At 45.6% G+C, this 14,317-nt stretch overlaps 1 protein-coding gene across 1 annotated transcript; it reads right to left on the bottom strand.

The window, feature by feature from the left end:
* Window positions 1-517: 517 nt before the first annotated feature.
* Window positions 518-1,582, bottom strand: LOC143817810 (odorant receptor 131-2-like). The gene has a single exon (XM_077299275.1). It carries the CDS (start codon window positions 1,580-1,582, stop codon window positions 518-520), a length of 1,065 nt encoding a protein of 354 aa, XP_077155390.1.
* Between the last annotated feature and the right edge of the window lie 12,735 nt (window positions 1,583-14,317).

Genomic DNA, 14,317 nt, shown 5'->3' with positions numbered 1-14,317 from the left:
GTATTAAAATTAGCTCTCTATTGATACCAAATTCGTCCTAGTTGTTCCACACGGTTCCGGAGAAATCCGTACTTTTTACTCATTGTGTTTAGCTGCTAGTGGTTACAGCGGTTGACAGATCTACCAATGGAAGTTATCAATATGTACTTATTATTTTTCTAGCCCAAATCGGTGGCCCAATATCTTACTATAGTAGAAAAAAGAACCTCATGTCTTGAGAGGGATATCAGACCAGTTTCAGCTGGAGGGAGATTTGCGCAGCTACAAGCACAATAAAAATTCTTGTGGGGGGGCCATGAGGGATTTGGGATCCAGATACACACATCTCTGCCAGCAGAAACACAGAGAGAAGGGGGGTCAGAGCCCACAATGGTGTGCTAACAGGGACAACTAAGAATCATATTATACATTATCATCACAGTGATTTATATATCAGTTTATAAAATGAAACTATAGTATTGGATACCTCATAATGAATGACAGACACAAGTTCTTCTCTTCCAATAAATTCATAAATTCAGTATTTTATTAAGTATAATTTCTTGATATATTTACGAAATACTTCATCTCTTACCCCATAAATGACCGGACTAAGAAGCCTTGGCAAACACGTGAGTATAACAAAGTTTGAGATGAGTAAGTAAGTAATGTAATTCATAAATAGGGTCTCGGTGATGGTGGAGATGAAGGAGACCATACATAATATGAGCTGGAAGGCATGGAGCATCACCGTTTTACTGGCTTTAAGGGCGGATGACCCACCAGATCCGATCTTCCTGGCAACCAGCATTACTTTAACGTAAGTAAATGCAATGATTAATGCGACCACGGCGAAGCTGAAGATATTGATGACGGACTTAATTACATTTTGTTGGGGAGTTAAAACCAATAGTGAAAGATCACAAGCCACATACAATGACAAAAAACTTTTTTCAATCGAGTACATTATCACAGTCAGGTCGGCAATACTCGGACAAACTCCTATGACCCAGATTACGAGAATCATAGAATGAGCTTTTTTTGCTGTGCAAAACTTTAGATGTCTTAAGGGGAAACATATGGCTACGTAACGTTCTAGAGACATGACAGCCAGGTTGTACGGGGTCACTCGAAAGGAGCAAGCGACCAAGGTGTGTAGCATGAAACATACTGGCACTGGGAGGGATACAGAATAAATGGAAGACAATAGAAGGAAATTTCCAAGAGCCAGATACAATGTATCATTGATGAGCATGTGGACAAAGAGGATGTAACGAGACTTCTCCCAGATCTGAGGATTGGAGAAGAAGACCTTCAGAAGAACAGAGATGATGTACAGGAAGAAGGTGAAGAATAGAAGAGTGAAAGCAACAAGAACAGTTCGGGTGACCGCATCAACCAATTCAGTATAAATGGACGTTGCGGAATCATTCCTAGGGATAGATGTAAAATTCACCATTGGAAACTGGATGACGGCAATTCTTCTATGGGATCTAACACTGATAGGAAACAAGAAAGTGACAAGATTAAGCTTTTCAGATGTGAAGAATTCATAAATATCTGACTTCTCTTGTGCTGAACCTTCTTTTAACCAAATTGACATTCCTACAATTCATAGGAAATAAGGTAGTATGGTCTAATATTTGGTTGCCATAATAGCTTCCTTCAGCTCAGAGGTGTTACAGAGGCATAACATGAGAAAAGGTCTTAAAGGAGTAGCCGAGTGTTTTGGAATCATCTCCGAACACTTTAAAAAAGAGCTTATTTTGCCAAGACATGGTTCTTTTGCCAGGATGGATGGCTCAAGTTTGCCAGAAAGGACTCTCATAGAGCAGCTCATCATTCTGGCTTATAGCGGATGTTTCCAAATAGGGCACTCCTGTATATAACCTAACGTCAGCACATTGTAGACCTAGGAGTGTATTCTGGTAAGGACCTCTGACTGCACCGAATTCACCAAAAATGCTGCAAGTTTTATTCCAATTGCAGACGAGAGGTAGATATGCGTGAAGATGCAGGAAAAATGCAACAGAGATATAAATTAACATTTCGACCATTCCTGAGTCTTGTTCACAATGTCGCTGGGGAAGGAGGAAAAAACACAAAATAAGTGCCATGTACATAAACGATAATAGCAGTTAGTGCATGAAATAATACATTGTATATACAATTTGTACAAGTCTATGGTTCTGTCCATAGTATATAGAGGACGTGCCAAAAGATCACATAAAGCACACAACAATAAATAACATTCCCTAGTAGCTCAGAAGGATAGGGTCATATTAAATATTCGGAGAATATTGTCTAAGTTGGCATAACAGACATCTTACTGTGGGAAGATAAAAGAAGAGGAATGTACCAATGTGGCAGTGTGTACTGACACTAATGACAGCACAAAGTTCATGGAGGCAAGGATGGAGGTTACATCAGCACAATTGTTAGAAGACCTCAGCCCACTGTTAGAAAATCCTAGCTGTGGTTTAAAGTTAGAGTATAAGGGGTGTTTGTTGGCTGGCATGGGGGTCAATCTGTGAAAGGAACCACATAAGCATTAAATTCCTGTGGGGAGAGTTGATTAGAGGAGCTCTCGCACCTAGGTCTGGCTTGTCTTGCGATTTTTGCCGCGTGAATGTAGGTTTATAAATTCGGTGGCGTTCGAAGCCTGACCGTAAGTACATGATAGCTAGTGCCGCCCATTGGGGAAGAGTCATTATGGTTGTGGCGTGGTGAAGAGGGGAGAGGTTGCTACGGTAGTGGGGAACGTCCGCACCTGGGCAGTATAGAGGATAAGTCAATCTGGTTGTGACGTGGCAATGAGGAGACATCATCGGGAAGAGAAGCCTATGTCACATGTGGAGCAATCAGACTCCTTAAACAGGATGAAGAGATGGTTCCCACCACACCATCTCATCCTCTCTTGATCAATATACCATAATGGATAACATTGGTACACACCTACCAGCCCCTAATGCCATACGATCATCCGTAAACATTGACCATTACTTAAAAGAACTTATCATAGAATTGACATTTTTAAATCCCCAGCCCTTATGTGCGCCAAGAGACCCCACAACATGACGGACCAATTGCAGAAATAGGCAGAACATAAAAACAACCCACTCAACTCTTCCTTAATACCAGGATGGGCTTAACTACACAGCCTGCTCCAACATCATCAAAGCCAACGAGGTCACACATTATCACACCGGCAAATGATATCCCATTAAAGGTTGCTTTATCTGTAACTCTAATTTCGAGATCTATGTTGTCAAATGCCCCTGCGGCCTCTTATATGTCTTTGAAACCACCCAACACGTCAGTCAGCTACATGTCGACCATCCGATGTGGCAAGACTTGGCTTCCACTACCACATCACTTCACTGAAGCCAGACACTCAGTATCCCAATTTCCATTCCAGGTACTGGAGCATCTACCTAGACCTAGACTGGGTAGCAGCCACATACAATTATGCAAAGGACAGGCACGCTGACATCCTCCTATGGGCTACTGGGAGTCATCCACTCTCCCCATAATTGGTAACAACTATTCCCCTTTGCCCCTTCTAAACCTCCTCACAACCCTTTACCCTCTCCCACCACTACCTTCCTTCTCGCTGCCCCTATATTTCTGTCCTCTTTGTCCCCTTTGTACCCAACTGTATAAATCCTACATCCCATTATCTACAGCACACCATTGTTCTTATCTTCCACCACCACAATATGTTCCCCTCATGTCCTAACCATTTAGTGCATTGCTTCCTTACCCTATAGACTTTACATCTACTGTCCCGATTTGTAGACCACAATATTTCGTTCCACAAGCTCAATTTGACCAGTACAGTACATAACCAGGTGTAACAATGTACAGGCGTCCCCTTTTACCATAGAAACCCACCGGCTCCACATGTGACATACAGTGTGCGCCTCTTCCTGATGACACCCTCTCACTGCCATGTCCCAACCAGTGTTACCCCTCCCCTATGGGTGCCACTAGTTACAATGCAGTCAGGCTTCAAATGCCGCCGACTTACAAAACCTACACTCACACCGCAACACCCGCCAGACAAGCCAGAGCTAGGTGCTGGAATGCATCTACTGAACTCTACCCACAGCTATTTAATGCTTTTGCAGTTCCTTTTGCAGACTGACCTCTGTGCCAGCCACCAAATACCTCTTATACGCTGAGATCTTCCAACAAGTATGCTGAGGTCATCTCCATCCTTGCCTCCATGAACGTTATCCCCATGTACCCTGGTGTCAGTAGTGTCAGTACCACAGTGAGATATCTGTTATGCCATCTTACACACTGTTCATGTTTAACTTGACCCTATCCTTTTGAGTCACAAGGGAATGTGCACTTATTATTTATTGTTGCATGCTTTATGTGCTCTTTTGGCACTTCCTCTATATACTATGGACAGAGCCACAGACTTGTACATATTGTATATACTGTATACAATGTATTATTTCATGCACTAACTGCTATAATCACTTATGTACATGGCACTTATTGTGTTTCTTCCTCCTTCCCCAGCGACATTGTGAACAAGACCCCAGAAGGGTCGAAACATTAATTTATATCTACAGTATGTTGCATGTTTCCTGCACCAACATGTATATCTACCTCACACCTGCAATTGGAATAAGTGTGTGCGGTGAATTACTCTATGTTCATAATTGAGGCCAATAGAGCGGAGCATCGTGAGGAGGAGCTGGTGATCCTCAGTGTCGAAAGCTGCAGAGATCCAGGAGAATCAGCAGTGACCATTAGATTTAGCTGTAAGTAGATCATTAGAGACTTTAGTGAGGGCAGTTTCAGTAGAGTGTAAAGAGCGGAAACTGGATTGTAAAGGGTCAAGAAGAAAGTGATGTGAGAGTTAGCGGATTAGAGGGGAGTGGACCAGGAGTTCCAGGAGTTTAGAAATAAAAGGAAGATTTGATACCAGGATAGGGATGAGGGGGTCATTTATACAAAGATGGGGATGAGGAGGCCATGTATACCAGGATAGGGATGAGGAGCCATGCATACCAGGATAGGGATGAGGAGCCATGCATACCATGATAGGGATGAGGAGGCCATGCATACCAGGAAATAGATGAGGAAGCCATACATACCATGATAGGGATGAGGAGGTCATGCATACCAGGATAGGGATGAGGGGGGTCATGCATACCAGGAAATAGATGAGGAAGCCATACATACCATGATAGGGATGAGGAGGTCATGCATACCAGGATAGGGATGAGGAGGTCATGCATACCAGGATAGGGATGAGGAGGCCATGCATACCAGGATAGGGATGTGGAGGTCATGCATACCAGGATAGGGATGAGGAGGCCATGCATACCAGGATAGGGATGAGGAGGCCATGTATACCAGGATAGGGATGAGGGGGTCATTCATACAAAGATGGGGATGAGGAGGCCATGCATACCATGATAGGGATGAGGAGGCCATGCATACCATGATAGGGATGAGGAGGCCATACATACCAGGATAGGGATGAGGGGGTCATGTATACCAGGATAGGGATGAGGAGGCCATGTATATCAGGATAGGGATGAGGAGGCCATGTATACCAGGATAGGGATGAGGAGGCCATGCATACCACGATAGGGATGAGGAGGCCATGTATACCAGGATAGGGATGAGGAGGCCATGCATACCAGGATAGGGATGAGGAGGCCATGTATATCAGGATAGGGATGAGGAGGCCATGTATACCAGGATAGGGATGAGGAGGCCATGTATACCAGGATAGGGATGAGGAGGCCATGTATACCAGGATAGGGATGAGGAGGCCATGTATACCAGGATAGGGATGAGGAGGCCATGTATACCAGGATAGGGATGAGGAGGCCATGTATATTAGGATAGGGATGAGGAGGCCATGTATACCAGGATAGGGATGAGGAGGCCATGTATACCAGGATAGGGATGAGGAGGCCATGTATACCAGGATAGGGATAAGGAGGCCATGTATACCAGGATAGGGATGAGGAGGTCATGTTTACCAGGATAGGGATGAGGAGGCCATGCATACCAGGATAGGGATGAGGAGGCCATTTATACCAGGATAGGGATGAGGGGGCCATGCGTACAATGATGGGGATGAGGAGCCAAGCATACCAGGAAGTAGATGAGGAAGCCATACATACCAGGATAGGGATGAGGAGGCCATGCATACCAGGTTAGGGATGAGGAGGCCATGCATACCAGGATAGGGATGAAGAGGCCATGTATACCAGGATAGGGATGAGAGGGTCATTCATACAAATATGGGGATGAGGAGGCCATGTATACCGTGATAGGGATGAGGGGGCCATGCGTACAATGATGGGGATGAGGCGGCCATGCATACCAGGATAGGGATGAGGAGCCATGCAGCCATGTATACCAGGATAGGGATGAGGGGGACATGTATACCAGGATAGGGATGAGGGGGTCATGCATACCAGGATAGGGATGAGGAGCCATGCAGCCATGCATACCAGGATAGGGATGAGGGGGTCATGTATACCAGGATAGGTATTAACTGTATTATTACATTATTACTTAGGGGCTTTGCGGTATTGCAATTTGTGATTAATCAACCTTTTTGGTAAAAAATGTGGCTAATTAAAATTTCAAAAGATTCAATTGTTTTTGTATCCATACTATATAATTTTTGGAATTGTGAAAATTTGACATAAAAATTAATTTAAAGAAAGAAATGTACCAAGCTTATCTCTGCATTATCTGTGTATAATTGATGATTGACGCTTATTCTGTGGCTCTCCACTTATGGTGAAACTAAAATACCAACATATTTCCAAAAATAAGGGCTATACTGTAAATCATAAGCTCATCCACAAAACAGTCAACATTGAACCAAAGAAAAAAAGTGGGCTTTAGAGCAATTTAAAAAATATATACGGTATATAAGTTTTATTTGAAATTCCGACAATACTTTAATCATAAAAACAGGTAAATAGAAAAAAAAGACTGGGTATAGTGACGTCATGGTGCCACGTCCGCAACACAATTGGTAGAATTGCAGTCAAAAGAATGGTACTACGGATATGCACGTATAGTTCTAAAAAAAGCAACGTACTGATTACGCTGAAAAAACATATAGTAATGCCCGTTGAATATTCCTATACATAGGTTGATACAAAGACCTTGGGTATAAAATATAACTGCATACAGCAGGTGAACACCTAGGTCAAGGTAATAATACACAGTAAATAATAATGGAATCCAACATACATGTATTCAAGCTAAATGGATAATTTCGATAATACATAAGATGCCCATAGTAAACCAACCTGGATGCAGGACGTGGGAAAACGGACCCCAAAGGTCCTGCATCCAGGTTGGTTTACTATGGGCATTTCTTTCCCACCACTATCTCTGATGTTATTTATTGCATGTCATTTATGGACTCTTGCTTCAGTATAGTTCTTTGGGCACACATCTTATCTATTTAGCTTGAATACATGTATGTTGGATTCCATTATTATTTCCTGTGTATTATTACCTTGACCTAGGTGTTCACCTGCAGTATGCAGTTATATTTTATACCCAAGGTCTTTGCATCAACCTATGTATAGGAATATTCAACGGGCATTACTATATGTTTTTTCAGCGTAATCAGTACGTTGCTTTTTTAAGAACTATACGTGCATATCCGTATTACCATTCTTTTGACTGCAATTCTACCAATTGTGTTGCGGACGTGGCACCATGACGTCACTATACCGTCTTTTTTGTGTTTACCTGTTTTTATGATTAAAGTATTGTCAGAATTTCAAATAAAACTGATACATATATTTTTTAAATTGTTCTAAAATACCAACATGTCATGACAGCCCTTTGTAATATTGCCAAAAATGTAAAACCGCAGGTTGGATGAAGAAGCCGTTGATCTAAATCGGATATTGCTAAAGAAGTAGAACAGGGTCACTCACATACAAAGTAATGGATACTCACCATTGTATATTCAGCATGACAGAACAGGCAGCGGATGATGAGCTCGGCAGCTCTTCTCCGAAGCTCCATAGGGGGCACATATTTATAGTTTTAAGGTAAGCTCCCAGTAGAGTAAAATGTCACTGAACTCAATGAACCAGTGAGTACAATTTATGATCATAGCACCAGAGAGGTTTATTGACTTTTCAGTATCTTCATATTGATGCATTAAATGAGTCTCTGGAGACAGCGGCAGATATCAAGACAGCAAGTAAGAGGAAAGACAGATATAAACCGCATTAGACACAAGGATGCATACCTGTTGCCCCAAATCGAAGAGTCATTAGCTGCTTTAAAATCTGCTATTTCTCCACCTTAGATCTCACTAGTGGGTATTGGCAGGTTCCCGTGGCAGAGGCGGATAAAGAAAAGTTGGGCACAAGAATTTTGAAATCATCCTGTGGTACCTGGATGATGTCATCGTCTTCTCCAAGATTTATGAAGACCACCTGAAGCAACTGGCCAAGGTGTTTGAAGCTCTCTCTAACTTTGGCCTGAAAGTAAAGCCATCCAAGTGCCACCTGTTAAAGCCCAAAGTCCAGTACCTGACCCATGTGGTAAATGCTGAAGGTGTGGCACTGAACCCTGACAAGGTCACCGTGATCAGGGACTGGCCGAAACCCAGCAACATCCACGAAGTCCAGCAGTTCCTCGGGTTGGTAGGCTAATACCGAAGGTTCATTAAGGACTTCACTAAGATAGCCACACTGTCACGAATCCACACCGCTGCCACCAATTTGTCACGATTCCTCACCTCTGCCACCAATATGTCACGGATTCACAGCGTGACCGTCACCCCTACGTCACGGATCGGGGTGAATGTAGGCCAACAGACGGCTATCACCTGTGCAATCAGTAAGCATCTCCCTGGGAAATCCTACACGTGCAAAGATAGCCAACAGGGCATCCCCAGCCTTATCTGCCCTAGTTGATGACAGAGCTACTGCCTGTGGGTACTGGGTAGCGCAGTCTACCACAGTAAGGATGTATCGCTTTCCAGAGCTGCTGGGGACAGCCAGCGGGCCCACAATGTCCACCGCGATCCTCTGGAAAGGCTCCTCTATCACTGGCAAAGGGATCAGGGGAGCCTTAAGAGCAGGCCCCGCCTTCCCCACTCTTTGACAGGTGACACAGGAGCGGCAGTAGTTTGACACATCTGTCCCCATCTTAGGCCAATAGAAGTGTTGAGACAGCCGGGACTTTGTTTTGCTGATCCCCAAGTGTCCAGCTAGCGAGATCTCATGGGCAATCCGTAACAACTCACCCCTGAATTGCTGCGGGATGACCAGCTGTCTTTCCCTCAACCACTCCTTTTGCGATTTTCCGGGTATTGTCTCCCGGTACAACCTTCCTCTTTCCCAGAACACCCTCTCCTTATCAGTCTCGGAGATGAGCGTCTCGGCGAGTTGTCTCAAACTCTCTAGGCTCGCATCTGTGTGCAGAGCGGCCTGAAACTCCTGGCTAGGGGAAGCCAGAAGCGATGTCAGGGTCCCTTCCCCACGGGAACCCTCTGGAACCTGCTCTGGGTCCACCTCTGGTTCAGTCACAGTGATGACTGAGGAGGGTCCGGAAGGCAGACAGTTATCTGCGTTCCGGGCACTCTTACTATGGGTGACAGCAGCTACATAGGCTGTCTCCCCGGGGATTTCTACTGACCCATCAGCCGACGCTGCTATGAGCTCTACCTCCCCATCCACCCCCATTACCTGAGGAGCATTGCTACTTATGGGCCAGTTACCTTCCTCGGTGGCACTGGTCAATTGCCTGGCATCACCTTCTTCACGGTTCCCATGTATCTCCCCATTTCTTGTAGCACCGACACTCGCCCCTGCTAGGGGTTTCTCAGCCCTCTCACTCCGCAGAGCGACGTGGCTGAGCACTCCTGTACCTATGGACACATCAACTTTCACAGAAAAATCATTGTCAGGTTCAGTTGGCACAGGTACAACATTTTCACCATCAATCCTAGGGAAAAAAGGGTTATCAGATGCATCATTATAAGATAAAGCATGGTCAGGTAACACATGCGATTTCCCATCATCATCATCAGAGTTAACGTTACCCTTATTAGCAGATTGGGGAGGGGTGTCAGGGATGTAGTATGCAGCCATCCTCCCCAAATCAGTCCCCAACAAAACATCAGTGGGCAAATTATCAGACAGCCCCACTTCCTTCACCCCGCTCCCGGCACCCCAATCAATATAAACCCGGGGCATTGGCAAGGGACAGCTGATGCCCCCAATCCCAGTGACAGTTAGGGTTTTCCCCGGAATGATTTCTTCAGGGGCCGCCAGTTTGGGTCGGATGAGGGTTCGTTCAGCCCCGGTGTCCTTGAGGCCTGTAGCAACATGGCCTCCCACGGTGACGTGCTGTACGTTGTCACACACCCTCCCAGCCACACCACCCACCAAAAGAAATGCTGCATTAGGTCCAGGGGCCTTGGATGGGGGTTTCTTCGGCTTGTCTGGGCAGTAGGGACTGATATGACCAGTCCGGTTGCAGACGTAACACTGGCGAGGTTCGGTGGTAGATCTGATGCTGTTGGCTATGGGGACAGGACCTCTGGGGTGTTGGCTGGCAGGGGTACTGGCGTTGGTTGCAGGCTTACCCCCTCTCCAGCTGGTGGTGACTGGCTTCCGCACTTCCGATCTACGGTTGGCCTCATAGGCATCGGCAATCTGCGCTGCTTTCGTCACGTCTTTGGGTTCTCAGTCTATCACGAACTGTCGCACCTCAGCTTGGCAAAGATGTAAGAACTGGTCTTTGATCATCAGGTCTCGCAGCTGTGCAAAGGTGGTCACTGACAGTCCTTGGGTCCAATGGTCAAAGTGGGTCCCCAGTCCATGCGCCACATCGCTGTAACTGTCATGTGTGCCACGGTGGAGGTTCCGGAACTTTCTACGGTACACCTCGGGTGTAAGCTGGTACTTGGCTATCAGAGCCTGCTTGATGGCCTCATAGTCTCCATCTTGTTCATGAGGGAGGGCAGCAAATGCCTCCAGAGCTTTGCCTCTCAGCCCTGGGGTCAGGTATCGTGCCCATTCTTGTGTAGGCAGCTGGTACTGTCTGCAGGCTTTCTCAAAGGCCCGCAGAAAAGTGTCCAAGTCCCCATCCTTTTCCATAGCAGGGAAGTGATTGGGCCGGGGCTTCGGTATCTGAGCGCTGCCGGAGCATCTCCCGTTCATTTTCTCGCTGGGCTTGGCGCTCGTCTCTCTCAGCCTCCCGCTCGGCTCTCTCAGCCTCTTCAAATTGCAGGACCAGCTGCAGACGTCTCTCTAGGTCATCTGCGGAGCATTGTTGCAGAGCCAGTTGCAGGCGGAGGTCTGCGCTCCCCTGGTTGCAAGTAGGGCCCGTATTCAGTGGTTGGACCTCTGCTGCAGCACCATGTTCGCTGGTGCTGGCTTCTGGGGCCTCTGGGCTCTGTGGCCTGGCTTGGTCTGCTTCAAATTGCACCAGTTCAGCGACCATTTGAGCCTTGGACTTGCCCTGGGGGTTCAGGCCATGGTACGTGCATATCCCAGCAAGAGCGTCCTTCTTCTGGTGGGCGTACCAGGCTTCTCCTTTTGCAGCCATGGTTGCCAAATAAAAGATAGGATAGAAAAATGAAGAGAAAGGGAGGGGATAATTACCAGTACACAATTGTTGTGAATTTGGATTCTGGGCTCCCCCGGTGGCCGCTTGTGGAATTGGACTTGTCATCCTCTTTCCTGTTTCACCTGGTTCCATCAGTAGTGGGTGTCGCTATTTAAGCTCATTTCTCTGGTGGTTTCTTGCCGGTCAACAATGTTATCTGATGCCTCTCAGTGCTTGTTCCTGCTTCTAGACTACTACTAGATAAGTTGGACTTTTGTCCATGTTTTGTTTTGCCTATTTGTTCCAGTTCACAGCTGAAGTTTTGTTACTGTGTCTGGAAAGCTCTCGTTGATCAGGGATTGCTACTCTGGCGTTATGAGTTAATGCCAGAGTTTAAGGTAATCTCTGGATGGTGTTTTGTTAGTGTTTTTCTGCTGACCATGAAAGTATACTATCTGTCTTCTGCTATCTAGTAAGCGGACCTCAAATTTGCTAAGACTATTTTCCTGCTGCGTTTGTTGTTTCATCTGAACTCACCGTCATTATATGTGGGGGGCTACTGTCTTCTTTGGAATATTTCTCTAGAGGTGAGCCAGGTCTTATATTTCCCTCTGCTAGCTATTTAGGTCTTAGGCCAGAGCTGGGCATCTAGCGATAAATAGGAAATGCTACCTGGCTATTTCTAGTTGCGCGGCAGGCTTAGTTCATGGTCAGTATAGTTCCATCTTCCGAGAGCTTGTCCCTCTATAGGCTTGCTATGATCTCTGCCTGCAGAGATCATGACAGTTTGACCGGCCAATAAAGTGTTAAAGACCCAGGTTGAGAAAGGAGAGTTATAAGAAGTCTGCTGGAATTTTTTTTTTTTTTTCCTCCAGTCTGCCTTGCTGCAGTTTTTTTTCTCTCTCTCCTCCTAATCTCTGTATGGCTCTGTGTGCACCTGACAATAATGGATCTCCAGAGTGTAACTGCGGGTTTGAATAATCTCATCACGAAAGTACAAAATTTACAAGATTTTGTGGTACATGCTCCGGTATCTGAGCCGAGAATTCCTTTGCCGGAGTTCTTCACAGGGAATAGAGCTAGCTTCCAGAATTTCCGAAATAATTGTAAGCTTTATTTGTCCCTGAAGTCTCGTTCAGCTGGAGACCCTGCTCAGCAGGTTAGGATTGTGATTTCCTTGCTCAGGGGTGACCCTCAAGATTGGGCCTTCTCATTGCCAGCAGGGGATCCTGCGTTACGCGATGTGGATGCGTTTTTTCTGGCCTTGGGCTTGCTTTATGAGGAACCTCATTTGGAACTTCAGGCAGAAAAAACTTTGATGGCACTATCTCAGGGGCAAGACGAAGCTGAAGTTTTCTGCCAAAAATTCCGTAAATGGTCTGTGCTTACTCAGTGGAATGAGTGCGCCTTGGCGGCAACTTTCAGAGAAGGTCTCTCTGATGCCGTTAAGGATGTTATGGTGGGGTTCCCTGTGCCTGCAGGTCTGAATGAGTCCATGACAATGGCTATTCAGATTGATAGGCGTCTGCGGGAGCGCAAACCGGTGCACCATCTGGCGGTGTCTATGGAAAAGACGCCAGAAAGTATGCAGTGTGATAGAATTCTGTCCAGGAGCGAGCGACAGAATTTTAGACGGAAGAATGGATTGTGTTTCTATTGTGGGGATTCTACTCATGTTATATCAGCATGCTCTAGGCGTACAAAGAAGCTTGATAAGTCTGTTTCCATTGGCACCATTCAGTCTAAGTTTATTTTGTCTGTAACCCTGATTTGCTCTTTGTCATCCATTGCCACGGACGCCTATGTTGACTCTGGCGCCGCTCTGAGTCTTATGGATTGGTCCTTTGCCAATCGTTGTGGTTTTGATTTAGAGCCTTTGGAGACTCTTATTCCTCTGAAGGGGATTGACTCCACCCCATTGGCTAATAATAAACCACAATACTGGACACAAGTAACCATGCGTATCAATCCGGATCACCAGGAGATTATTCGTTTCCTGGTGCTGTATAATTTACATGACGATTTGGTACTGGGATTGCCATGGTTGCAGTCTCACAACCCAGTCTTGGACTGGAGAGCAATGTCTGTGTTGAGCTGGGGATGTAAGGGTATTCATGGGGATTTACCTTTGGTTTCTATTTCGTCGTCCATTCCCTCTGAAGTCCCTGAGTTCCTCTCTGATTATCAAGATGTCTTTGACGAACCCAAGCTTGGGTCGTTACCTCCGCACCGTGAGTGCGATTGTGCCATAGATTTGATACCGGGTTGTAAATATCCCAAGGGTCGTTTGTTTAATCTGTCTGTGCCGGAACATGCTGCTATGCGGGAATATATAAAGGAGTCTTTGGAAAAGGGACATATTCGTCCATCTTCTTCTCCCTTGGGAGCTGGGTTTTTCTTTGTCTCAAAAAAAGACGGCTCTTTGAGACCATGTATTGATTATCGGCTTCTGAATAAGATCACTGTTAAGTATCAATACCCATTGCCATTGCTTACTGATTTGTTTGCTCGTATAGAGGGTGCTAAGTGGTTCTCTAAAATTGATCTTCGTGGGGCGTATAATTTGGTGCGGATCAGGCAGGGGGATGAGTGGAAGACCGCATTTAATACGCCCGAGGGCCACTTTGAGTATTTGGTCATGCCTTTCGGTCTTTCTAATGCCCCTTCAGTTTTCCAGTCTTTTATGCATGATATTTTCCGCGATTTTCTGGATAAATTTATGATAATATATCTGGATGATATTCTGATTTTTTCT

The sequence above is a fragment of the Ranitomeya variabilis genome, chromosome 3, assembly GCF_051348905.1.
Source record: "Ranitomeya variabilis isolate aRanVar5 chromosome 3, aRanVar5.hap1, whole genome shotgun sequence".
Taxonomy (NCBI): domain Eukaryota; kingdom Metazoa; phylum Chordata; class Amphibia; order Anura; family Dendrobatidae; genus Ranitomeya; species Ranitomeya variabilis.
This window is presented reverse-complemented; position numbering and strand designations above follow the sequence as displayed.

Coding starts and splice junctions, on each gene's coding strand:
- LOC143817810 (XM_077299275.1), bottom strand. CDS start 1,582: ATGTCAATTTGGTTAAAAGAAGGTTCAGCACAAGAGAAGTCAGATATT.